The 25,267-nt window shown below is 57.8% G+C and overlaps 1 protein-coding gene across 1 annotated transcript; it reads right to left on the bottom strand.

Moving 5' to 3' along the window:
- Positions 1 to 1,450: 1,450 nt before the first annotated feature.
- Positions 1,451 to 25,184, bottom strand: SETD1B (SET domain containing 1B, histone lysine methyltransferase). The gene is given in 18 exon segments (XM_027124854.1): positions 1,451 to 4,110; positions 6,197 to 6,334; positions 6,414 to 6,533; positions 6,620 to 6,751; positions 7,896 to 8,062; positions 8,932 to 10,191; positions 11,552 to 12,025; positions 12,559 to 12,664; positions 12,753 to 13,090; positions 13,177 to 13,438; positions 13,894 to 14,526; positions 14,528 to 14,722; positions 18,352 to 19,590; positions 20,797 to 20,909; positions 23,041 to 23,311; positions 23,944 to 24,042; positions 24,292 to 24,479; positions 24,976 to 25,184. Coding segments are annotated over 17 exon segments (5,895 nt in total). The 5' UTR covers positions 24,466 to 24,479; positions 24,976 to 25,184; the 3' UTR covers positions 1,451 to 3,936.
- Between the last annotated feature and the right edge of the window lie 83 nt (positions 25,185 to 25,267).

The following is a 25,267-nucleotide window of genomic DNA, read 5'->3' as shown; positions in this document are numbered from 1 at the left end:
CTAACTCCCTATCTCCTTTGACCTGGGTCTCCACAGGGCTGACTCCCTTTTCTCCTTTGAGTTTTGTTCACATGTCAGGTAAGTGGGCTTCCCTGACCACCCTGTTTAAAGTTTCGCCTCTCTCCCACTGACACCCACTTCTCATAGCTATTTTTCTCCTTATCATAGCATTTATTCTTCATGTTTGCCTGACTCACCCACAAGGACACAATCACCGTGAAGACAGGAAGTATGTTTTCTCCACTCCTGTAGCCCCAGTGCCTAGAGGAGTACCTGGCACATAGTAGGTGCTCAATAAATATTGGTTGAATGAATAAGCGCATGGCCAGCAGCTGCCCCTACCTTCTCTTTTCTGGCCCTGCCTGTCAACTCCTTTTCTGTTCCCACGAATCCAACTCTAGTGGTGTCCACCTGTCTGGATGGACAATTCCAAGAAAACAGCCCACCAATGAGACACCTCCCTTGCCTTCATTTCTTTGCTCGCAAGTAAGGCTGCAAAGAACGTCCTTGTACAGTATCCTTGCCTGCTCGTGGCTCTCAGGTTCAATTCCTGACAGTGGAACATTTGGGCCAAGAGTTTATGTGCATTTTAAATATTGATCATTAACATGTAATTTTTCCTCCTAAAGGTTGCAGCAACTAATGCTTCCACTAACGGTGCGTGAGTGCCCCTCACCCCGCGCTCACCAACACTGGTATCTGCCACTTGACAGGGGAAGTGGTATCATGGTATAATTTGCGCTTCCTTAGTAAGAAGTGAACTTCTTTTCAGTCACGCTGCTTTTTGCTGAGGTTCTGAGCCTGTCCTTCTCAAAGATAAGTGGACATCTTCTAACAAACTCTCCGTGGGTCCCTCAGTTACCCCACCACTGGATCAGGCAGAGTTGAGACCTATGGGGCACACAACCTGTGGAATACCCACAACACTGCATACATTTAATTCTTCTCAACTGGTGACTGTTTTATCAGCCCCCTCCTGCCTCACAGACCGGAGTGATGTCCCCTTAGTGTTAATCATTTCTGAGGTACCACCTTTCCAAGATCTTCTAGTAATAGAAATAGGATATTTGATCTTGTTTCCTTTAATTGTAGACCATTAGCAGTGTTAGATACCTAAGGCTTTAAGAAGAGTTCTAGAAGGAAAACTTGAAAGCTGTGGAAGGTCTAGTCTGACTATAACTTGTCCCAGTTCAAAGAATCCACCTACAGGCTTAGAGTTTAAGAACAGCTGGTCTTACAGTGCTGTATGTCAATTACAGCTCAATAAAAGTGGAAGAAAAATATATATAGGTTTTTAAAAAAGCAGATGGTCTGAATGTACCACACCCCACCTAGCTCCTTCCACCCCTACCCCTGACTACCGGAGCACCCGCTCCTTAGTGAGCAGGGTGTGCCCCCAACAGAAAGAAAGGAGGAGGAGAAGAGAGAGGAGAGCAAGGGAGATGGCGTATCTGTAAGAAAAGTCAGTATATTTATGGTTTGCTTTATAAAAGTTACTATAATACAATGGTACATAGTATTGAATTCACAAAAATATGAACAAATATTTACAGCAAGACACACCCACAACGGAAACACTTCTCTTCAAAACAAGGTACGTACGATGAGAATCTATATGCACAAACAACCCTAAAACTTATGGGTTCTCTTCTTTGCTGGAGGAGGGAGGCGGCGGGGGGCAGGGACAACAAAAAGAAAAAGCAGAAACCCCCAATTCTTCAAAAGCAGAGGTTTGTTCAATGAAAATGAAGGCATTGAAAGAAAAATGAGTTGACACATTTCTGGCTATTGCAAGCCATTTCAGGGGTGGGACAGGGGGGTGGTGGTTCCTGGGGACAGGGAGGGTCCAGGCCCTTGCTCGCCCGTAGGGAAGGCTGGTTGGGCAAGGTGAGGCCAGAGTGAGGGGTGGGGCAGGACCCTGGACCCTGGTTTCCTCACATTACCCCTGCCCCACTTCTTTTACGGGAGGAGGGGACAGACTGAAGACAGCCCCTTGGGGGCTCCAGAAGTAACTTAAATCGGCCATCTCTACAAACTACACATTTCCTCATGTGAAAAATAAATATTTCCTCAGTTGCACAATGAGGCAGAAAACCGCAAAAGGAAGAGAAGGTTGCCGCTGTGCCCAGGTCCCCCTCCGTGTCTTAATGCCACCGATTTCATGAAGATTGAAACCGGTGGGCATAGTCTCAAACAGAGAGGGCATGGGGTAAAGAAATTGAAAAAAAAAAAAAAAAAAAAAAAAAAAAAAAAAAACCACCAACGACAAAAAAAAAAAAAGAGAAAAATAACAATTCTTTGTACAGAATTTACATGATAACAAGCTTGACACAAGCTGAGATACCAGAGGCTCCGGGCCTGCATCTGCAGGGTCGGGGCAGCCCCGCCGGGAGCTCTCCCGTCTTGGTGAGGATGACTCCTGGTCACAACAGTCACTTTCCATAAATTATTTACATGCCTTCTTTGCTTTCTGGGGTGCGGGGGACTTGCTTGTGTGTGTGTGTGTGTGTGTGTGTGTGTGTGTGTGTGTGGTTTTTTTTGGAAGTACAAAGAAATAAGCAAAAAAGTCTTCCCACATGTTTCTACAAGAAACAATGTTCCCGAAAAAAAGTCCTTTATGGCAGCCTATGTACAGAAATCTGTTCTGAACTTCAAAAACCTATTTTTTCCCCCTTTGTTTTGATTTTATACACGCACAAGAAAAAAAAAAAAATCCGTGGAAAGGAACTCTAAAGATGATGCCAAGGGTTAAAAAAAAACCAAAAACCTGTCAGACGTAGATCTGAGTTTTTAAATCTTTTCCAAGATTTTCCTTTCTCTGGGAGAAATAAATCTTCTCACTCTGAAAATAAATATGCTCTTGACTTCTAGGGGCGAGGGGCTTGCTGGCAGGGTGAGTCAGGCTACAGGCTGGGGGCGAGCGGGTGAAGCTTATAAGCAAACAAAAATACGCCACACGCGCATTCGGTCAGGCATTCGGTCAGACACCCGTAGTGGCGGGACTCAGGACCCGCCTGCCCTGGTGGGAGGTGCTTCTCTCCCCTGGGGGTGAAGGTGAGGGCAGGAGAGGGTAAGTAAACACAACCCTTCCAGCTCCCCCCAGCCCCCGCCCCCCCGCTGGCATTCGAATGAGAAAGTAAACACTGAACCCAAGATTTGGGGGGTGAAGGGGTGTGGGGTGGCAGGGAGAGCCCCAGGGGAAATTCCTGCCTGGGACCAGCGTGGCTCCACCAGGGTCTGCTGGGGGAGGGGGGAAGGTACCCCCAGGCTGCTGGGGAAGGAACAGACTGGAGGGGGGTCTTCTCACTGAGTCCGCCGCCGGCAGAGAGCGGGCCTTCCGTAGTGTTCTGAGGTCAAAGCCGCCTGGCCCGACCCCCCTCCTCTGCAGCACCTGGCCCGGCGCCCGGGCCCGGAGGGTTCCAGAACGTGGACCGACACACCATCAAACCACGCAGCCCCTGCCTGGGGTCCCCACTCTCTGATTCTGCCTTCACATTTCAATGGTTAAAGCGTCTTTTCTCATGAAGAAGAAGAAAAGAATGAGAAGACGAAAACAACGTAGCAGCATTCATGGGAAGAGGCTGACCGGGAAGGGAAGGCTGGACAGAGAAGACAGAGAGAAAGAGGTGGAGGAAGGGGAGACGCCGGGGAGGTAGGGGGGTGGGGGGAGACATTTACACCGGAAACCAAAGTCCCGAAAGGAGCATTTCTTTAAAAAAATGAAAGAGACATGGGCTGAGAGACAGAGAAGCCCTTTCCCACTGAGGGGCCGGAGCTGTGGTGGGTCCTGGGGGTAGTGTTGGGGGCGCCAGGCCCTGGCACGGCTGCTGGGTAGAGGGACAGCACCTGAAATGGGGGTGGGAGGTGGGGTCTGGCCCCGGGGCCAGGGGTCCACGCTCGGGCGCCGGGGGCAGCTGACATCCCCAGGCACCGGGCCTAGTTGAGGGTCCCCCGGCAGTTCTCGGAGCCGCAGAGGCAGGGGATCTTGACGTCCTCGATGGGGAACTTGTAGTCGTAGGTGATCTCCTCGTTGACATTGATGTGCTGCTTCGAGTAGATGACGATCTTCTTCTGCGACTCCACGGTGATGACCTTGGCGTAGCAGTTGGGCTGTGGGTGGGATGTGGGGGGGAGGGTGAGCCGACCCACCTGGGACCCCACCCGGGCCCTCCCTGACCGCAGTCCCCCAAACCCGACCGAGCCCCGTGCTCAAGGCCTGATGTACTGGCCCCATGACCCCACTGCCCACTGGCCACCTGCCCTAGGCCTCGGCTCCCCCATCTGGCGGACCAGGGCCCCCTGTCTCTGATATTAAATAAGAATCATGATTGTCATAATAATAAATTTTGCAGGGAAATATCCAATTTACTTTTATACCGCAGGTGATCCCCAAATTTATGTTTCTAGCCCAGGCCCTACTTCTGAGCTCTAGAGAAGGGGTCAGCAAACTCCGGCCCCCAGCTGCCTGTTCTTGAAAATAAAGTTTTATTGGCACACGCTCATTCACTACATATTGCCTATGGCTACCTTTGTTACAATGGCAGTTAAGTAGTTGCTATGAGATGGTCTGGGCCACACGGCCAAAAATACTTACTACCTGGTCCTTTACAGAAAAGGTTTGCCTGCCTGCACTCCAGGCCCCCAGATCCAACTAGCTGCTCCATATCCACCTTTTGGCAGCTCAAGGAGACAACTTTGAGTCAGTAAACTCAGACCTAGGGAGCGGCCATTCCACGCACCCAGTCCCCAAGCATCTGCCCCCCGCCTCCCCTCTAGCAGTGCTGGATCCAGCCCACCACGCCCAGCGGCTTCTGCCTCAAAGGGCCTCTTGATTCTGTCATCACTTGCCTGGACTGCAGTGGCTCCCGCTGCCTCTCTGAACTCGGAATAACTCCTGACCCAGCTGCCAGGGAAATGTTTCCAAAGGGACAGCAAATCCCGTCACCCCAGGGCAATAGCCGGCCTCGGCTTTTAGAGAAAGTTCTCAGCTCTGCTTACAAGGCTGAGTGACCCAGCCACCACCAACCCCGCCAACCTCATCCTCTCACCCTGCCCTCTGCCCCCTACCTCATCCCACTGCCCCTCAAACAGGTGTTCTCCCTCCCTGCCCCAGGCCTCACCTCACTCACTCATTACTGCACCCGGGTAATTCCCTCTTACCCCTCAGCTCTCACAGGAGACGCACAGCGAAGTCCCTACGGGCCCCAGGGTATGATCAAGTCACAGTCATGCGAGCTGGCACGTACTGAGCGCCCGCTGTATCTGCACAGAAGGCCTGCCCTCGGTAACCCGCTTGGTCCTCCCAACACCCCACGAGGAGGGACTGTTATCATCCCAGTTTTACAGATTAGGAAACTGAAGCACCGAGACATGAAGTGACCTGCCTACAGTCGCTCACTAAGTAGCGATGCCAAGACCTGAACCTACAGCCAGGGGTGCCTGTCCTCCATTTGAAGCTCCCCGTGCTTATATTCACGAGAGGACCACCCTTGTTATCAACGCCCACCTCCACACCCAGACCTGTGCCATGTCAGCCGTCAGTAGCCGAGTGTGACTCTTTAAGTTAAATTAAACACTCAGTTTTGGGGGCTTCCCTGGTGGCGCAGTGGTTGAGAGTCCGCCTGCCGATGCAGGGGACACGGGTTCGTGCCCCACTCCGGGAGGATCCCACATGCCGGGGAGTGGCTGGGCCCGTGAGCCATGGCCGGCTGGGCCTGCGCGTCCGGAGCCTGTGCTCCGCAACGGGAGAGGCCACAGCGGTGAGAGGCCCGCGTACCGCAAAAAAAAACACTCAGTTTTTTAGCCACACTAGCCACGTTTCAAGCGCTCAACACCACACGTGTATATCAGTGGACAGCAAGGATGCAGAGCACTTCCGTCACTGTCGAAAGTTCTACTGGCCAGCAATGCCCCAGAGGCATCGAAAACGCCCAGCACGGGGAAGGAACTCTGTTAATACCAGCTGTATGGACCATGTCACGAGCACCTCTGGTCTCATTATGCGCATTTTGCAGATGAGAAAACTGAAGCTCAGAGGAGAACGGCTCCTTGGATAAGGCTTCACACCTCCACCTCCCTCCCCGCTATACTTGTGGGCCCCGAGCTCGGGAAGGAGGCCGCGCCGGTTCCTGTGCCCTCCGGTTGCGGGTCCTCCTGGCACAGCAGCAGGGGCGGCTGCCCCGAGCCGGGCACTCACGTTGCAGCTGTGGTTGATGAAACGCGCGAAGTTGCCGCACTTGGTGGCGTCGATGATGGTGTCATGGTCCACCCGGAACATGTAGCTGCTACCGATGCCCTCGTCCTCGTAACGTTTCTCCCGCATGTCCGCAATCACCTGGCCAGGAAGAGGCCTCAGTCTGGGCGGGGCTGGCCGCAGCCCCACCCCGACACCTGTCCTGGCCAGCAGCGCTTACCTGGCGGATGTTCTGGCCCACGTACTCGATGACCATCTCGTCGGCTGCGATGGGCTCCATGGCGAACAGGCCCCAGTCGTGAATGTGACTCTTGCAGAATTTGAGCTTTTTCTTCCGGAACTGGGGGAGGGAAGGGGATGGGGGTGAGAGCCCTGGTTCCGGATTCTGTGGCCGCCCCGGCCGCCCCAGGTGGGGCCCAGCCTCACCTTGAGCTGGTTGAACTTGAGCAGGTCACTGTCACAGCTGCCAGTGAAGGAGGACAACAGGCGGCGCTGCTCGGAACGCCGCTCCGAGCCGGCCCGTGTGGAGGCGTGAGGCTGCGCTGGGATGCTCATGCCCTGTGAGGATGGGTACAAGGATGGGGACGGCGGGTGACGGATCAGAGAGGGGCGCGGCCGCCTGGGGGAGCTGGCCACAGGGAACCCGCATCCCCATCTCATCCTTGGCAACCCCACCGTGAGCTCTGTGGCCCTAGCTTCCCAGCTTCCTTGCTCCGAGCTTCCTAATAGCCACCTCTCCTCTACGGGGTCCTTCCCGTCGGAATCTGAACGTGATCAAGTTCCTCTAATCTTAAACAAGACGACGCAGCGTTCTCTTCACTCTTGCAGTCGTTTCCCTTCTCAGCTAGATTTGAAAGCATCTCCGCTTTTTGGACAGAGAAGGTGGGTGTCTGTCTACCTAACACCCCGTGGCTTCATTCAAAATCACGGTTCTTCCCAGCAGCCTCGCATCCCTTCCCTCTCTTGGCCTCCCTCTTCCTCTGTCCCCACCATTGACACCTGGAGCTTCACTCCCCTCCAGATGTTCTCCCGGGTCGGCTCACCCCTGCTGTGGCCTTTGGCTAACATTTCCATCCTCATGATGCCCAAATTTAGGTCCCCAGACCAGACGTCCCTCTCCCAAGCTCTCTACTGTACCCATATATCTAACCGTCTGCCAGACCTCACGACCTGGATGTTCCACAAACCCCGAAACTCAAACCATCCCAAAGTGGGGGTCCCACCTTCCTTCTCACCTCAGTGCTTGGCATCCAGCTACGCAGTCCCCAAGGCCGGACCCAGCAGCGTCCCACCCCATTCTGCCTCCTGTAACCAGTCAGGCCCCCCAGTCCCATCCATCTGACCTTCTAATGTTCGAATATTCCTGAGAGTCTTTCAAATGCATCTTCTTTTTCCCACACGGCCCCCCATGTCCAACCTACCCAATTTATTTCCTTAATTTCAAGAAGAATGAAGGAAACTTCTGGAAATGCAACTCAACTCTGTTCGTATCCCTGATTAAAACCCTTCGGAGGCTCTCCCCTACCCGGCCCTCACCTCACCTCTCACGCTTGAGCACCCAGGGGAGTGGCACGCTTCGTGCTCCATGCACCGGCCCCTCTGGCTCCACAACCGCTCCTGGTGCCTGACACCCCCTCCGGGAGGGCCCCACCCTCTGCGTAGCCCGGGAGGCTCCGGGATGTCCAGGCCCCGATGGCCGTACCTGGGTGTCCGTGGGGGGCTCGTCGGTGCTGGCGCGGCTGCTGTTGAGGTATCTGAGCTTGTCCTTCTTGTCGATGGTGTAGAAGCCCTCACTGCGGGCGCAGCCTGTCACGTGCTCCCGGATGCCGTCGTCCCGTTTCTTCTTCTTAGCTGAAGAGAGGCTGGTGGGTGGGTGTGGGTCAAGGGCCACATGGACATTCTCGGAGAGCCCCTCCCAGTCCTGCCTGGAGACCCGCCCTCCCGGGCCTGGCCTCTCCACCCTCAGACCCATCTGCAGGAGGCCGAGGATGCCCAGCTCCACGGCCCACACCTACACCACTTCCCTGCACCTGCCCACTGGCCAACTGCACCATGGTCAGAACTCTGACAGGTACCCAACTGCATGGCCTTGGGTGTTTTTTTTTTTTTTTAAAAAACCACCCTCTGCCTCAGTTTCCCCATATGCAAATTGGGGATGACGATGCCCCGTGGAATGACTACAGATGCTTAGGCTGCTTAGCAGAGTTCCTGACACAGAGTAAATAAACTCAATAAACTCATTTGGTACAACAGGGATAAAAGCAGCGCCAACTTCATGGGGTTGTGGTAACAACCGACTGTGGCGTGGCATCGTGGCTGAGAACGCAGATTCTGGGGCCACATTTGCCTGGGTTCAAATCTCTACTCTGCTACTTCATAGCTGTGTGACTTCGGGCAGGTAACTTAACCTCTCTGAGCCTCGGCTTCTTCAGATGTAAAATGGGAATAATAGCAGCCCCTACCTCACTAGGCTGTTGGGAAGATTAAATTAGGCGATGAGAGGGAGCCAGGGAGAGTGAACCTTCTGTCAGCCCCTGCTTCTGTCATGTTGTACAATCACATTGTTACATTTAGCCCCCAGACCTGCCAATTCTGGCACAGAGGGCAGTGTTTAAAAGTGCCAGTGATGACTCTGTACAGAGCCTGGCACGGTGCCGGCATAGACACTGCTCCGTAAGTGACAGTGATGTGCGCTATCCTGGGAGGTGCAGCCCCCCCCACCCTGCTTGGCAGGATATAGGGATGGTAGACCCAGAGCGTGTCATTGAGCCAGTCCATGCCGTTGTCCTGCTGCAGCAGACGCTCGTAGGTGACACACAGGAAGCGGATGTCCTCCTCGTCGATGCCGCCATTCCAAATGTCATACAGGATGGTCATCTCCTCAAATTCTGAGCGGGGCCGAAAGAGGGGCTGCGGTGGTGAGAGCTCGGGGGAGGCTGAGGCCACCAGGTCCTCGTGGCGCTTCTTCGGTGGCCGGCGCCAGGGCCCCCGCACCTTGGCCAGGTCCATGAACTCCTCGGTGACCTCGTCGCGCCCACGGGGACCCGGAGGGATGGCCTCAGAGGGCCACTGGTTCTCTAGCTCCTTAAAGGGCAGCTTGGTGGGCTCAACAGGTGGCGGAGGTGGGGGCGGAGGAGGCTGGGGGGGCAAGGGTGGGGGGGGAGCCGGGATCCCCGCGTTCCGGAAGTCCAGGGTCACGGTCCGGGGGTCGTGGGTGCTGGGGAAGACAGGGGTCTGTGGCTGGCCTGGCAGAAGCAGGAGGTCCCTGCCCAGGGGGGGCCCTCCTGGCGCCCGGACCAAGGGCCCATCCAAGGAGAGCACAGCCGGCGGGGATCGCCGGGGCCGGCCCGGCTTCCTCTTGATGGGGGGTGGGCAGGGGGCCAGCGGAGCAGGCAGCAGGGGTGGCAGCTGGGTGGGGGCCCGAGTCTGGGCCCGCAGGACGGGTACAGGCAATGCCAAGGGCAGGGGCAAGGGCAAGGGCAGAGGGAGCGGCAGGCCTGTCTCCAAGAGCACAGGGGAGGCCAGGGGGCCAGACCGGTCATCACGCCGGCCAGCTGGGAGGGGACAGACAGGCAGGAGCAGGGGTCCACCAGGCTCAGGGAAGGTGGGTGTGAAGCTGAAGTCCCGGCCAGGTGTCCTCGGGAGGCCCCCGCTGCTCAAGCCGGGGGATGGGGATGGGTAGGAGAAGGGGCTGCCTGGCAGCTGCGGGGAGCTCAGTGGCAGGCCACTGCTGCCCCCCGACGGCAGGGGCTCCCCACTCGGTGTGGCCGGCACGGCCTCTGCGCTCTGCGACTTGGCCAAGCTGCCACAGAGGCCTGGAGTACGTGGGGGCTGGTCCTCATGGGGAGGCTCCAGAGGGACTGTTGGGAGCGGGAGGTCTGGGGTCTCGGGCTCTGGTGGTGGGCTGGGTGGCCGGGGTGGTCGAGCGGGCGGCAACGGTGGCTGCAGGGGTAAGGAGAGCAGCGCGGGGGGCGCAGGCTCCGCTTCCAGGTTGTTCTCTGCAGAGAGGTGGGCAAAAACCAGACCTTTATTATTTGATTCAGATGTCCCTCAGCACCCTACTTATGCTGCCCTACTATGCACTTGACACGTCTCTGGGTATGCACTCATACCCTCTGGGTCCCTAGGGGTTCTGTGAGTATACGGACTGTCCCCCTCCAGCTAAGCCGCTCAAGGACCTCTCAGCACCCGGCCCAGTGTCAGGCACACAGTAGGTGTCTGATAAATGTTGGTGGAAGTAAATCAAAGATGCAGGAGACATGGTCGTAGCCCTCGACACTGTCTTTAGAACGGTGTTCCTGTGAACCGGGAACATCCCATGGACCAAGAAAATAAGCTCTATCAAATAAAATCCAACAAGTCTCTTTGCTGCAGGACTTTTCAGAGCCTGTAAGGTTTTCTCTTAGCATTTATCTCTACTGTCACAGAATACATTTTCTAACTTATCTGCTGTCATCCATCACCCTGCCCCAGAGTGTAAGCCCCAGGTATTTTTGTCTGTTTGGTCCACTGTTGTATTATCAGTTCGTAAAACAGTACTGGGGACGACAATAGAGGCTCAATTAATACGTTTAACAACATTCAAAGACCTGTGGTTCTATAGCCAAATAACACAGAGTTAAACAAAATACAACGGGTTTCTTTCCTCAAGGACCATTACCGGTACAAACTAACCACACGTGGCTATGTAAGTTTATACTAATGAAAATGAGACAACGTCACAAATTCTGTTCCACAGTGGCACTCTCCACCTTTCAACTGCTCTTAGCAACACGGTGTCTAGTGGCTACAGTATTGGACAGGACAGAGAGAGAACGTTTCTATCACCGCAGAAAGTTCCATTGGACAGCACGTTTCTATCACTGCAGAAAGTTCCATTGGACAGCGTTGTTAGAGCCTTTAACATGCTTTGTGCAGCTCCACCAAGATGGTGGAGGGGGCAGCGTCTATGGCCTCTTCTCAACTGGCCCAGCACCCCGAGGCCTTCTCTGCTGCTTTCTGTCACGGAAATGACCATATACACCTGCACCCACACCCCCTCTCCTGGGAGCATCTCGTGGGACTAATTAATGGTCCAAGGACTAAACCCCAGGGGAATACTGACAGAGGAATGGTGACAGCAGCAGACCCCTCTGGGATCTAACAGGTGCCAGGCTCCATGCTGGCACATCATAAGTCATCTCACTCTGTCCTCCCACATGACCTCATAGGGGAAGCACAGTCCACAGATCCCGTTTTACAGATGAGGAAACTGACTAGTTAAGGTGAAGTGATTAGTATCAAGGAGGCTGGGCTCATTCTCACGGTGAGGACATCCTGCTTCCATGCCCACGCCCTCCCAGGGGCTGCAAGCGTTACCTGGGGTGGGCTCCGGGGATGGCAGGGGCCGGGCCTCCATCTCTCCAGCAGGGGGCTCTGGAGACAGCAACCTGGCCCCTTCCTGGTTCAGGCCTGGCTCGTCGGGGGGCTCCTTGCAGCCAGCCAGCTCCTCGACACCCACAGGCAAGGGAGGCTCTTCCAGCATCGGGGTCCGCGCCTCGGAGGCTTCGTCCTCAGCCTCGATGTCCACCTCCTCTTCTGGGACCAGCGACTCCGTCGCGGGTGCTCCTGTGGCCACGTCCTCAAAGTCCTCGTCAGGGGCAGCGGGAGCCACGCTTTCTTCTGCAGCTGCCTCCTCCCTTTCTGCCTCATCTTCCTCCCCTGCTGCCAGTTCTTCTTCATCTTCAGAAGGTGATGAGGAGGACCCGGAGCTTGATTCGAAGTCAGAAGACTCAGAGCTCTCACTGGAGGACTCAGCTCCAGCCTTGGAGGTGGCGATGCTCACTGTCTCCTCTGGGCGGGGGACACAGGCAGGGGCGCTGTCATTATCTGCTGTGCTCCAGCCAGGTACTTCACCAAACGTCTCACAACTGGCGGCACTGGGCTGAACATAGCCCTCAGGGGTGTGTGTGTGTGTGTGTGCGTGCGCGTGCATGTGTCGGTACTAACTAGTCATCACGTTTTTTTAAACTGAGGTGAAATCCACATAACATAAAACTAACCGTCTTAAAGTAAACGATACAGTGGTATTCAGTATATTCACAATGTGAATAACTAGCCCTTGTCTAGAAGAAGCCCGTTCCCTTTAGCGATCACCCGTCTATCCACCGTTCCCTAACCCCAGCGACCACTAGTCTGCTTTCTGTCTCTCTGGATTGACCCCTTCTGGACACTTCACGGGAAAGGAATCATAGGGCATGCCCTGTTTGTGCTTTACTGAGTTCACACTTCAAAGTCAAGAGATCTGCCCCCAGAGTATAGCTGACTATTGCACGGGCTCTGCGCTCTGCAGAGGGACCCCGGGCTGGGCCGGGAGCCCCGCTCACCTCCATCTGAGTCCCCTTCTTCCTTCTCACTCATCTCCGACAGGGCTGCGTCCTCGTCGTCATTTTCAGACTCGTCCCTGTCATCGCTGTCTTCATCATCGTCATCCTGGGGGGGGGGAGGGATGGAGGAAAGGTGAGCCGAAGGGACCCCTCCCCTGGCCCAGCACCCCAGGCCTCCCCAGCCCGAACGGTACCTTATCGGACAGGGATGAGGTCGAGGAGGAGGAGATCTGGCTCCTGGGGCTTTCCTCCTCCTCCCCCTCCTCCTCCTCCCCCTCCCCCTCCTCCTCCGCGCTTTCTCGCTCCTCCTTGTCGGAGGCTGAGGATGAGGGCGAGGTTGTCGAGGACTCCGAGGACGAGGACGCCGACGACGATGAGGACACCGACAGCGACTCCTTCTCGTCCTCCTCCCCGCCACTGTCCAGCTCCAGGGGCCGGGCGGGCCGCCGCCGCACACCCACGCCCTTGGGGTCCCGCTTGGCGAGCTCACAGGGGGCATCCGCCATGTCGCGGTCCCGCTCCCGCTCAGACTCTGTGGGGAAGGAGGGCTGTCAGAGCTGGGCCAGGGGCGCGGGAGAGGAGGAGACCCCAGCACCCGGCGAGCGGAGGGGCGCAAACCTTCATCCTCCTCATCCACGGAGGCTGAGGGTCGCAACCGCTTCTGGTCGCCAGACGAGGCGGTGTCCGGCGGCTCTTTCCTCTTGACCTTGAAGGAGGGCAGGCGGATGGCCCCGCGCAGCCCAATGCTCAGGCCCAGGCCCTCGTAGCCCAGGCCCTCGCCCTTGCCCCACGACTCCAGCAGGCAGGAGGCGATGCGGTCCTTGGGCTTCGGCCTGTCTTCGTCCTTGTGCTCACCGGACTTCACCGGGGTCAGCGAGGCCTGGGGTGCAAGAGAGGAGGGGGAGGTGACCATGGTTACGGCGCTGCCGCCAGCCCTGTCCCCTGAGCAGCCTGCCGTCCTCTCAACAGTGACAGCCACGTGGTAACTGGGCACTTCCTTTCCTGGAACCTACCTCATTTTGTGCCGACTACTCAGGCCGCCCCCAGGGCCCCACTCTGCCTCCCTGACCCTCGGCTTCCTCACCTGCAAAGCGGCTACTACAGCTGCCCGCACCGGAGCAGGGGACCTCGCGCTTTGGAGGTTGGAACCCAAAAGGAACGCATTGTAAGTACACACCTGTGTCATCGACACACCGCTTTCACAAAATAACACTCACACTATCCTGCTTTGGGGGTCTGGGTGGCGGTGTTTCCAGTACGTGCCTGGGGAGGAGAGAGGCTGCCTGGCCGGGTCTCTGCCGCCCGCCCCCCTGCAGGGCCGCGCCGCCCACCCACCTTGGCCATCCGCTCCTTCTTGTCCCACCACTCGTCGAAGGCCCGGAAGGCCACCACCTCCACCATCTTGCGGTTCAGGTCCCGCTTCATGATGGCCTTGAGCTCTTTGAGCACCACCAGCAGGACACCATCCACCGTGGCCTTGTGCGGGTCCTCCTGGCGTGGCACGTAGCCTGGTGGTGGCACTGACGGGTCAAACTTGGGCAGGGGTGGCCAGGGCTGCCCGCGGCCGGGGCCAGTGTTGCTAAGGGAGAAGGGGCCCCGGTAGGGCGGCAGGTTGACGAACTGCAGCCCAGCGGAGGCGGCTGCGGCTGCGGCGGCCATGAAGGGCGGGTAGGGGCAAGCGCCCTGGCCCGTCATCAGACGGCTCAGCATTTGCGTCTGCATCTGGAAGGACATGGGCATGCCGCCCCACTGGCCGCCCAGCACATGGCTCATGTCCACCTGCATCACGGGAAACAGCCCCGGTGGGAAGGGCGGCAGCGGCGGCAGAATGGGCGGGGGTGGGACACCGGGCGGTGGTGCTGGCAGCGGTGGCGGGGGCACTGTCACAGCGGGGTGGGCTGGGGGCGGTGGGGGCGGTGGCGGGGGCAGAGGAGGGGGCATGGGGAAGCCAGGCTGGGGCGGGGGGGGGCGGCGGGGGCGGGGGCAGTGGTGGGAAGCCAGGAGGCGGGGGCAACGGCAAGGTCGGGGCCAGCACAGAGGGAGCTGCCACAGCCCCCGTCCCGGGGGTCACCACCATGGGCTTGGGGCAGTCAGCGCTGGTGATGGGGGCCGAGGGCATCTCATCATCTGAGATCTCCATGTCCTCCCCCGAGGACTGCTGCCCCTACAGGGAGAGCAAGGAGAGAGAGGTGAGGGTGAGCCCGGGTGGCCCAGCAGGCTCCCAGATCCCCCTGCTGAACACCCGCAGGTCAGAGAAGAAGCCTTCTACAAGACAGAGAGAGCAACGTGGCTTCCTACAAGACAGAGAGAGCAACGTGGCTTCCTACAAGACAGAGAGAGCAACGTGGCTTCCGCAGCTCTGATCCTGGTCCCCTCCCTTGCCAGCCACGTGGCCTCAAGCAAGTCGTTTAATCTCTCTAAGCCTCAGTCTCCCCATCTGCATGATGAGCACCACAGTACCTGCCTCACGGGGTTATCATGCAGATTCACTCATTCATTCATTCAACAAACATTTGCTCAGCACCTGCTGTGTAGCAGGCACTGTTCCAGGTGCTAGGAACACAGTGGTGAACAAGACAGACGAAATTATTGCTGTCTTGGAGCTGAACTTCTGGAGGGACAAGGCAAAGGATAACTAGGAGGAATGTGAAATATATAGTCCTTCATGGAGAAAAAGAAAGCTGGGAAGGGGAGTGAGGTGTGAAGAGGGAAAAAGATTCTGTTTCAATTTGAGAGACTCTGTTTCAATTCAGAGAAGATAATACTAATAGTTAAAACTTCTCTAGCCTTTTCTACAGGCCAGGCACCTTTCTAAGCACTTTACGTACCTTAACTCAGTTAATCCTCAGAACAACCCTGTAAAGTAGGTCTGTTATCACCAGTTTTAGTGATGAGGAAGTTGGAACACTTGAGAGCTTAAGTAACTTGCCCAGGCCACACAACCACTAAGAGATGGAGCCCGGATTTGAACCAGGAAGTGGCTCACTAGCCTTTGTTCCCAGTTGGCCTGTAGTCTTCACTGTGGCAGAGAGGGCCTGGCAGAGAAGGTGACACGAGCAGCAGGGGCGTTTAGCAGTAGTGAGGGTGCACGAATAGGAGGTATGTCTTTACGTTTTTCCTTAGTTACTCTTTTCATATAGTCTTAGTACGGGCCGCGGTGGGGCTGAGCGTTGTCAGCACATAATATCTCGTATTTCTCATCTGCACCCTAACCTCACAACGTAGGGCTCTAGTCCAATCCCTTTTGACAGGTGAGGAAACACACTCAGAGAGCTATACATAAATCACTGGCCCAAGAGGCCCAGCCAGTCAGAAAGAGGGCTGGGATGCGAGCCCAGGGTGCCTGCTGAGCGAGGTGTCAGGGGGTTGTTGTGGGAATCCAGGACCGTGGCACCACGTGAATGGGAGGAGTCGAGCATGACCTGGCTGTGAAACGGGAAAGGACTTCTTTTCATTCAGACATGGGGCTTTGGGGAGGTGGATGCAGAGGCCTGGAACTGGAGCGGAGCACGGGGTCCACAAGGTAGAGGTGGAGCAAGAAGGCAAAGCAGGGGTAGGGCGAGGAGGGATGGGCTACCCCCAGGCTCTTGTGTCAGGACCCAAGGCGAGAAGGGGGCTCAGGCCCTGGCCTGGATGAACGTGGCTGGGAAGACAGAGCCTTTGTAGGTTGCCAGGGAGTGCATTTGAAGGCTGAGGGGGCAGGGTCTGTGCAGGCTGTAAGGTCAGAGGTCAGACGTACAGGTGAGGGAGGCTTCAAAGGGAAATGGGGGGCGGGGGAGAGAGAAGAGGAAAAGCAAACCTAAGGCAGAAGAAAGCCCTCGCTTTTGCTCTGTCCCCTCTACAGACACACACACACTCTGCCTCTCAGGGACCCACACACATGCCGAGGGAGGCACTGGCAGGCTCAGCCTGATTCTCAGGGACAGCGCCAGATCAGTCCTGGACAGCGCCCAGCAAGGCAGGCGCAGCACGCATAGGGTTAACGCCGCCACGGCTGCCAGCCAATCACAAGGAGACCCTGATCCAGCCCAGCCCGCGGCCCTGCCCCTCCCTCCGCCCCTCCCTCGTCCGGGGGCGGGGGGCAGAGAACCGGTGGGAACTGGCGGCTGAATATTCGGCATCAGCTCCAGCCGTGCCTGGAGCTTCCCAGGTGGCACCTCACTTAAGCCGAGATTAGTGTGAGGCAGCTACTCTCACTATCCCATTTCACAGATGACGAAACTGAGACTCAGGCAGGGAAAGTAACTTCCCTAAGGCCACATGACCAGTAAGTGACAGGGGTGGGGCTCAAGACTTAAGGACTGGAGCCGGAACTTTTAACTATCAGCCTCTGTGAAGAAAGGGAGTGTCCCCCTGTGCTGCTCTCCCATGTGGTCAGCCTAGGCTGGGATTCCCTCGGGTTCAGGCCGGAGGAACCCGGGAGCTGCTCTCCCGACTGTCAGCAGGGGGCTCCCGAGGGCCATCTTGGAGGTTATCAGTACTCCCGGGCTTCCCTGGGCTGATGTCCCGGGGCATCCCCGACCCCAGCTCTCTGGGCCTCAGTCTCCCCTTTCCTACAGTGACACCGTGGGAAAGCTCATTCCCTCTGGCTCCTCTGGGCTTCCCGGCCCTGGATCAGCCAGTGAGCATGGTTAAATAAACATCCCCTAACCTCCGGCAGGAGAGGGAGGGAAGAAGGGAGGATGGCAGCAGGGCCAGCAGCCCCCCCACCTCTGCACACCTGTCAGCTCTCCCTGCCTGAACCCCTTAGCGCCAGAAACCACTTCCCCAGAACAGCCTGGAGGCCCCCAGGAGCCCCAGCCACCTGCAATCTCCTCCCAGGCAAGCCAAGTTCCTCTCTGTTCTTCCCTGAGGCGGCCACATCGGCCTAATCAAAGGACTCGGGGAGGAGGGACCCTCCTCCCTACCGCCCACGGGGGGTGAAGAGCTGTGTCTGAGCTCCTGCTGTTCATGCCTGCCAGGCCAGGAGGGCCAGGGCAGGTGCCTGGACCAGGAGGGGGGAGGAGCAGAGCCAAGGAAGATGACGGAATCCTCCCCCAAGGGAATGTGGCATGCAGCAGCACCCACCCCAACCCTCAGGCTGCAGTGAGACCCCAGAGGAGGATCTCTGGGTGGGCAGAGGGTGGGGGGTGGTCAACTCAGCCTGGTTCTGGCTGTGGCCCTCCCCCGGGTTAGCCCTTAACTCCTTCAGTCCTGGACGCAGGGGGAGAGGGAGGAGGAACATTTCAATGTCCTCCCTGCCCACCATGGTTTCCCATCTCTTCAGAGGGCACCAGGTTCTAGGAGACAGTGCTCCAGAGCTGCCACCTGACCTAGCTCAGCAGAACACTCTGGCTGATCCCTCTTCCCAAATCTGCCTGAGTGTCAGGACCAGTCCCGATCAGGTCCCAGCCTCCCAACAGAGAAGGAGGCCCCAAACCATCACCACAGTCCACCTCTCTGGGATCTCAGCAAACTCCAACCAAAGAAGCTCAAGTCAGAATTTATCCCCAGAAAAAGGTCTTGACTTCCCATACCTAGCAAGGAGAGCAACAGATCTAGGTCATGTTTCCCTTTTCACCAAAGCTGCTAGGGAGCTCAGAGCAAACCAGCTGCTCAGTCATAGCCCCTGGTGCTTTTCGTATCCTCTTTTCATTCTCTTTTTATTTGTGATCTGTTATTTTGGCTGCCCTAGCCCTGCTGCTTCTGTGTCTTAGCTAGTTATCCGACGGGGAGAATGTTTCAAGGAGGAAAGAGGGAGCCACAAGACAGACAAAACCAATCCCAGACAGAGATGGACAGACACCATGGTACCTCATCCATCTTCTCTGAGGTGGGGGTCCTGTCTCCAGCCAGGTCCAAGGCCACCTCAGTTGTCTGACCCAGAAGACCGGTAGGGTCTGGGGGGCCTGGCTCGGGTGGGGGCCGGGGCCCCAGGCCCAGGTCAAGCTCATCATCCTCATCCGAGTCGGGCAGTGGTGTGGGACTGATGTCCTCCAGGCCGGTGCTGGATGGGCGTGAGGAGGGTGGTGTGGGGCCTCGAAAGCCAGGCTGAGAGTTAGCGCCAAAGGGGGCCAGTGGGGAGAGCTGGGAGGAGGAGGAGGAGATAGGGCTGCCCTCCATCTGCAGCTCGGTGTCTGAGTCCTGCTCCCGAAGGAAGGGCAGCTTGGTGCGCTGCTCCTTCAGCAGCATCTCGATCCGTGAGTCCAGGCTGTCGTGGGGCTTCTCGGGCCCTGCAGGCGACGACTCCAGCGTGGGCGTACCAGGACTGTCACAGGGCTCAGGGCTCCAGCCGAAGGTCGGCCGGCCGCCCAGCTCCATGCTGTTGGCATCAGGGGGCGGGGGTCCAGGTGGCGTGCCTGGCTTCTCCTTTGTCAGGGGCTCAGTGGGCGGCAGGGGCGGGGGCACAGGTACTCTCCGGAACTCCCCACTGTCACGGGCCCCAAAGGGGGTTGCGGCAGTGGGCTCCTCAGGGGGCGGGGGGAAAGGGGGTACAGGAGTCTGATATGGAGAGAAAGCCGACTTGAATGTGACTCCAGGAGCGGAGGCTGCTTGGGTAGGCGGTGGAGTGTGGGCAAACGTGGCTGAATCCTGTGGCTGGGCCTTGAATGGAGGGCCACTGCCGCCCCCACTGCTGCTGACTGCCCCGAATGGGAGGTCCACGGAGCCCCTGAAGGTGGCTGTGGCCCCTGCCACTGCGGTGACTGCAGAAGAGTTGTGGACATAATGATGCTCGTGGCGGCGGTTGTAGGCGTCCGTGAACTTGCTCTCGTGGCGCCGAGCCTTGAAGGTCACTGTGGGGTCCTGGCTGAAGAGGTAGGAGGGCGTGGGCTGGCGGCTGGAGTAGCTGGAGTCCTGCGAGAAGGGGGTGCCCAGGCGCGGCGTGAGCGGTGTGCCCTGTCCGTAGGAGTTGGGCGTGTCCAAGCGGCAGCTGGAATAAGCAGTGTCCTGGGAGAAGGGTGTCCCACCACTATTGGGGGTGACAGAGGATGAGCCAGAGCCACAGCCTGCAGACAGGCCACCATCTTTGAGGCGCTTCAGGGCATCTGACAGCTTGAGAGAGAGAGAGAGAGAGGTCTGAGATCACTGGGGGGAAAACATGCAATAGAATGGGACTGTTTTCCCCTCTCACTCCAGCTACCGGGGAGCTCGGAGCCAAACTGGTCACTCTAGAGCTGCAGCATAGTGAACAGAAGCAGCGGTGGCAGAGGGAAGGGGGGAGATTTAAGAGGAGTGTCTGGATGGTCCTCACCTTCTCTAATCTTGGGGTAGCCAATTATCCTCAGAGAACCTTGAGGGTTTTTCCTAATCCCTAAAGCAGAGTAAAGATAAGACCCTGACATCTTGGTGTGAACTGGGATTTCCTTCCTGCCCCAGGCTGTCAGATATCAAAGACCTTCCAGGTAGAGATAGCAGAAGATGGTCTTGGAAGTGAGGGGGCGGCCAAGGGCCTTGTCCCTCCAACCTCTTGATGTTTTAGGGTTTAAATAGTGTAACACGTAGGGCTTCCCTGGTGGCACAGTGGTTGAGAGTCCGCCTGCCGATGCAGGGGACACAGGTTCGTGCCCCGGTCCGGGAGGATCCCACATGCCGTGGAGCGGCTGGGCCCGTGAGCCATGGCCGCTGAGCCTGCACGTCCGGAGCCTGTGCTCCGCAACGGGAGAGGCCACAACAGTGAGAGGCCCGCGTACCGGAAAAGAAAAAAAAAAAAGGGTAACACGTAAAGTGCCTGATAAACAGCTGACCAGCAAGTAAGCAAAGACTGTTCACTCTGGAAAAGCTATTCCAGAGGGTGGCTGGGTTGATGCTGGGGTAGGAGCTGGGATGAGAACCTCCCCATGAGATGGTGGTCCAGGTGAGGTCCTGGGAGGCGGTGGGTGGGGAAGGAATCCATCTTGCTCTGGAAGGAGGGACTTGAACTCGGCTTTCTGGGGGCAGGGGTAGAGGGGTGCACGGGACACCAGAGACTAGGACCCTGGACACAGCAGTGTTTCAGCATTAACGTGGAAAGCACATGGACTCTGGATCTCTGGGATGGGAATCCCAGCGTGTGCAGAGAGAGGGCTGGGGGCCGTGCCAGAGGACAGCTTTGGCAAACAGGGCTTTCAGACCCCCTGCTGGAAGCCTTGGTGGGCACAGCCAGGCTCCTTTCCTGGTGTCTGACACTGGAGATGGTGAAGTGGGGTGGGGGCCAGCCACATCAAGGGAGCTGGTGATGGGGTGGGGAGGCGGGGAAAGGACTGACAGCCATAAACCCACCTGCAGGGTCTCATTCACGATTGGAGAGACAGCATCCAGCTCGCCCACTGGGAGGGTTTGGGGTGTGTATCGGCCCGTGACCAACAGTTCGTAGAACCGCATGCGGGTTTCCCCTGTGGAAAAGGCAAGGGAGGGAGGACTCAGTGAGGCTCCAGGATGGGGCAGCCCGCACAGGTGGGCATCCTTGTAGGGCCCCTGTGCCTGGGGCCCCTGTGCCTGGGACCCCAGGCCTAGGGAAGCTAAGTGACCCTGACCAAGTTCCCACTTCTCTCTCTTTGTACCTCACTCCGGAGTCCGATCTGTTCAATGAAGCTCCTAAACTGTATGATTTTTCTGATCCTGAGATTCAGAATTTAATGCCTCGTGGCGCTGGGACTCCCCCAAATACAGAAATGCCAGCCTCAACACAAAGCCCCTTCCTGTCACCTGGGCCATGCCACCCAAAGAAAGGGGTAATCCCCATCCTCTATCAGGCACTATCAGGCACACGTAAAGTGTGCCTTCCCACTTAACATCCAGGGCCTTGTAGCAAGTGAAGAGGAAACCCAGTGACACAGGAGTGACAGTTTTGTTGTTAACTCTCTCAGGTGCCTGTCAGAGTTTGTAAAATGCACTCTAGTACTGCGATACTGTGAACTCCACAAGGTCCTCCCCCAGCCCACTGAGCCACTCTGGTAACCCTCCACCCCAGCCCCACCCCCTGGCAGAGAGAGGCCTCTATAGACCAGGGGGCCAGATTATCTATATTTATAGAGCCCTCTGAGGCAGCTGCTTACATATGCAAAGGAGACGCATTCCTTGAGCTACTCTTTACCGGTCTCTTTCTTGAAATACAAACTTGGTGGCAGTCTCTAAGGGCCTTTTCTTTTTTTCTTTTTTCTTTTTTTTTGCAGAAATGAAATTTTGGTGAGGGCTGACTACTCCTTAAAATGGGCATGTGATGGGAGAGGGGCTCTACATTTGATTCTCAGGGAGAGGTCAGCCTGCAACCACCCAAGGGTTCTCCCCAACAGACTTGAGAAACTAGAGAAGGGGGGTGAAGGGCGCTGTGACTGGAACAGGAACCTGGCTTGTGCCCTGAGGAACCTCAGAATTAGGCACAGGTTTGGCAAGAGTTTATAGGATAACTGTGCCCACCCAGAAGCAGTATCCCTCCGCATCCCCAAGCAAGGTCTTAGAGACAGTCAATATGTGCTCATTATTAAAGGCGAAAAAGAAAGGATTACATTTTCCAGTCTTGGGTTTGGTGTGCCCGGGTTGCCCCTAAACCCCGTGCTCACGAAACCCTTGGAAGCCACTCACCTAAACCCTCCCATGCAGGGTCTCCCAGGGGACGTCCCAGGGGCTCTGGACCCAACAGTCCCTGCCCAGTCACAGGGCTGGCTGGGCCTCAGAGCACCGGGCACTTTCTTCTGTATTGGTACGAACTTCTCTAGAGAGGTCACAGGCAAACTTTAGGGGATGCCCTAGAGTCCTGCCAGCCCCCCAGCCAGCACGGAGGAGAAGCCTCCCAGGACCCTGAGGGTGGGAGGTATGGCTTCCCCAGCCCGGCTCTCCCAGCAGCCGCTCAGAGGCTCGGTGAGCACAGAGCGGGATTCCGCTGCTTGGGAGGTGGTGCTGTCTCTTTAAGAGAGAGGAGGGAAGACAGTGTCAACCCTAGAGCACCGGGAGCAGCCCGCCCAGCTCCAACGGGAGCATTATCAATGAAACCACACTCTGGGCCCAGATTGGTTCCCACTTCCAAGGGGAAGGGGCGGCCTGTGGGGGAGGGGCACTCCAGATCCCTGGAGGACTCTCTTTTTAGTGGAGGGACGTACTCTTTGGATATTTAAAGGCGTTCTAGTGGCTCTCCGTCAGCGCCCCCACCACAAATAAACGAACCCTGCTTTCTCTCCTAACACAGACGGCAACACTGGGGACTGCCTAAACCCAGGCCACCAGGGCTCCGCGCGGGGCCCGAGGGGGTGTCAGCGGTGGGGAAGCCTCCGGGTGGTCCCTTGGGGTTCAGTGGCCAAGGACCGGCACATTTGGTAAATTACAGCTTGTCTCCTAGCAACAGACAACACATTTGGCTCCACGTGACTCTACCCTCAGGAGGGGGCAAAAGAAAAGGTTGTAGGGGGCACCTAAGGAAGAGTGAGGGGCTCCCCAACACTGCAAGAGGGGCTCTGGGAGAGGAGGGGGTCACACTGACAGGTCCTGTGGCTCCTCCGCGATGGCTGTCCTGAGCGGGCCTCCACTCACCTTTGGTGTCCAGCTCCACGTGGATGATATTGCCCATGACCGAAGTGCTGTGCAAGTGCTGAACCGCCTCCTTGGCTCCCCTGACCGTGGCAAAGACCACTTTGGCGATGCCCAAGTGCTTCTTGGTCTTGGGATTGTACAAAATCTCCACCTCCTCCACCTCCCCATACTTCTTGCACATGTCCCTCAGGAAGTTTTCACGGATGTTATCATTCAGCTTGGCAAATGTCACCTGCTTCGGAGGCACCGGGCCCACATAGAACTCATCGATCTGGCAGGGGACGAGGGGGAAGGGAGGTTGAGAACACTGAAACCGAATGGAAAACACAAAATTCCCCACTCGCCCGCCCTCTGAAAACAATGAAAGGTAAAAAATAAAAATTTTTTTTTTGGAAAAAAAAATGCACGCGGGCGGGCCCGGGAAGCGGAGGATTAAATCGTTTGGAACGTGGAAGTCCTCTGGGTTCGAAAGGAAAGGGGAAAAAGAAACAGTTTCTCTTTCCCCACCCCCTACTCTATCCTCCTCTCCCTGCTGCCAGCGCAGGGGCGACCCCTTGGGCTAGGAAGTTGTACCCCTAAAGCCACAAGGCTGGGAAGGGGGGCGGGTCCCAGAGCCGAGCCCTTGGGCTGGCAGGAGCCAGGTGGGGACCCGGAGCCCCCAGCTGGGCGGGCAGGATACTGTATCAGCGCCTTGATTACAGTTTCACCGAGTGTTATTCTGTTTACAGTAGCCGAGAGGGGACACCCCCCTCTTTGCCATCTCCCCCTCCCCGCCAAAACTTCCCAGGCCCCGGACGGCGGGAACTCAGAATCCGGCTGGGCTTGGTCAAGACTGGCGTTATTTTCGAATTCGGGGCTTGGGGAGGGGGGTCAGGGGCGCGGGGCAGGGGGGAGGGGCCCTACTTTGAATTTGGGCACCGACAGCTCCAGCTCCTTGTTTTTGGTCCAGATCCCGACGACCCGGGGATCTTCGACAATTTCCACCGGGCGGTTGCTGGACATCTGTGGGGAGGAAGCGGTGGGGGGGGGACGTAATGGGTGGCCTGGTCCAACTCCCCAGGGACAGGGGCAAGCCCCCCCCCCCGCCCTTCTCCAGGCACTTGTCAAACTCCAGGACTACGGACCCGGCTGACAGTTGGCCGGGTGGTCAGGAGGGGGGTCCCCGGGCCGATCGGACCCTTCCGCCCCCACCCTCCTCGCCACGGCTCGGAGGGTGGGTGCGGGCGGCGGGGAGGCGCGCCGGCTACTCACCGCCAGGCTGAAATGCTGCCCATCGTAGCGGTACAGTTTATGATGCCCCTTTTTCAAAGCCGGGTCAATCATCAACTTGTAACTTCTCCAATGGTGGTTCCTCCTCTCGCCCGAAGGGCCGGGCTGCGGCGGGGGCTGCTGGTGGTGGTGGTGGGGGGGGTGACTGTTCTCCATGCCGTTAACCCAACCTGAAAACGAGCAAGTTGTTGTCGTCTCCGCCGCGGTGGCGGCGGCGGCCGCTTCTACACACACGCGAAGGAATCAAATCGTCCAGCCCCCACCCCCTCCCACCTTACCAGCGCGCCCCAAAAGGAGCTGTCTCGCTGGCTCCCCCCAAAATAAGAATGGAGCGAGAGAATAACCCTTCCGGAGAATTAGGCGCCCGCCCGCTCGGCCACCATCTCGGGGCGGCTGCGAGGGGCTCCCGGGGGCCCTTGGTGCAGACTGGCGGGGCCCGGGGCACCCGGAGGACCCGGGCTCCGGCCCATGGTACCCGCCCGGCCGCCCGGCGTGGCGCTAGCTCGCTCGCTCCGCCCGGCTCGGGCGCGGGGCTCGCGGCAGGCCTGGCGCCGCCCGCCCGCCCGACCGCTCGGCCGGAGCGGGGGCCGGGGCCGGGGCTGGGGGCTGGGGGCTCGGGCCGCCCGGCTGCCGGCAGCGGCCTCTCCCTCCCCGAGCCGCGCTTACATCCCCGCCGGGCGCCGGCCTCCCTGCGCCGCCAGCCAGTACATGGTGTCCCCCGCGGGAACCGAGGCCGGGGCGGCCGGACTGGGGGCCGGGAGGGGGGAGCGCCGCCGCCGCGGCTGCCGGGCCCGGAGCTGCTGCCGCCGCCTCTGCTGCTGCTGCTGCTGCTGCTGCCCGGGAGGCGGCTGGCGGCGGAGGCTCGGCTCCCAGTAGCCGCACATCCCACAATACACCGCTAAGGAGCCCGACCCGAGCGCTCACCCTCCTCCTCTTCCTCCTCCTCCTCCTCTTCCTC

The sequence above is a fragment of the Aethalodelphis obliquidens genome, unplaced genomic scaffold (genome assembly GCF_003676395.1).
Source record: "Aethalodelphis obliquidens isolate GAN/ISIS:26980383/991018 unplaced genomic scaffold, ASM367639v1 scaffold28, whole genome shotgun sequence".
NCBI lineage: Eukaryota > Metazoa > Chordata > Mammalia > Artiodactyla > Delphinidae > Aethalodelphis > Aethalodelphis obliquidens.
The sequence above is the reverse complement of the archived record's forward strand: the minus strand, read 5'-3'. Positions and strand labels throughout refer to the sequence as shown.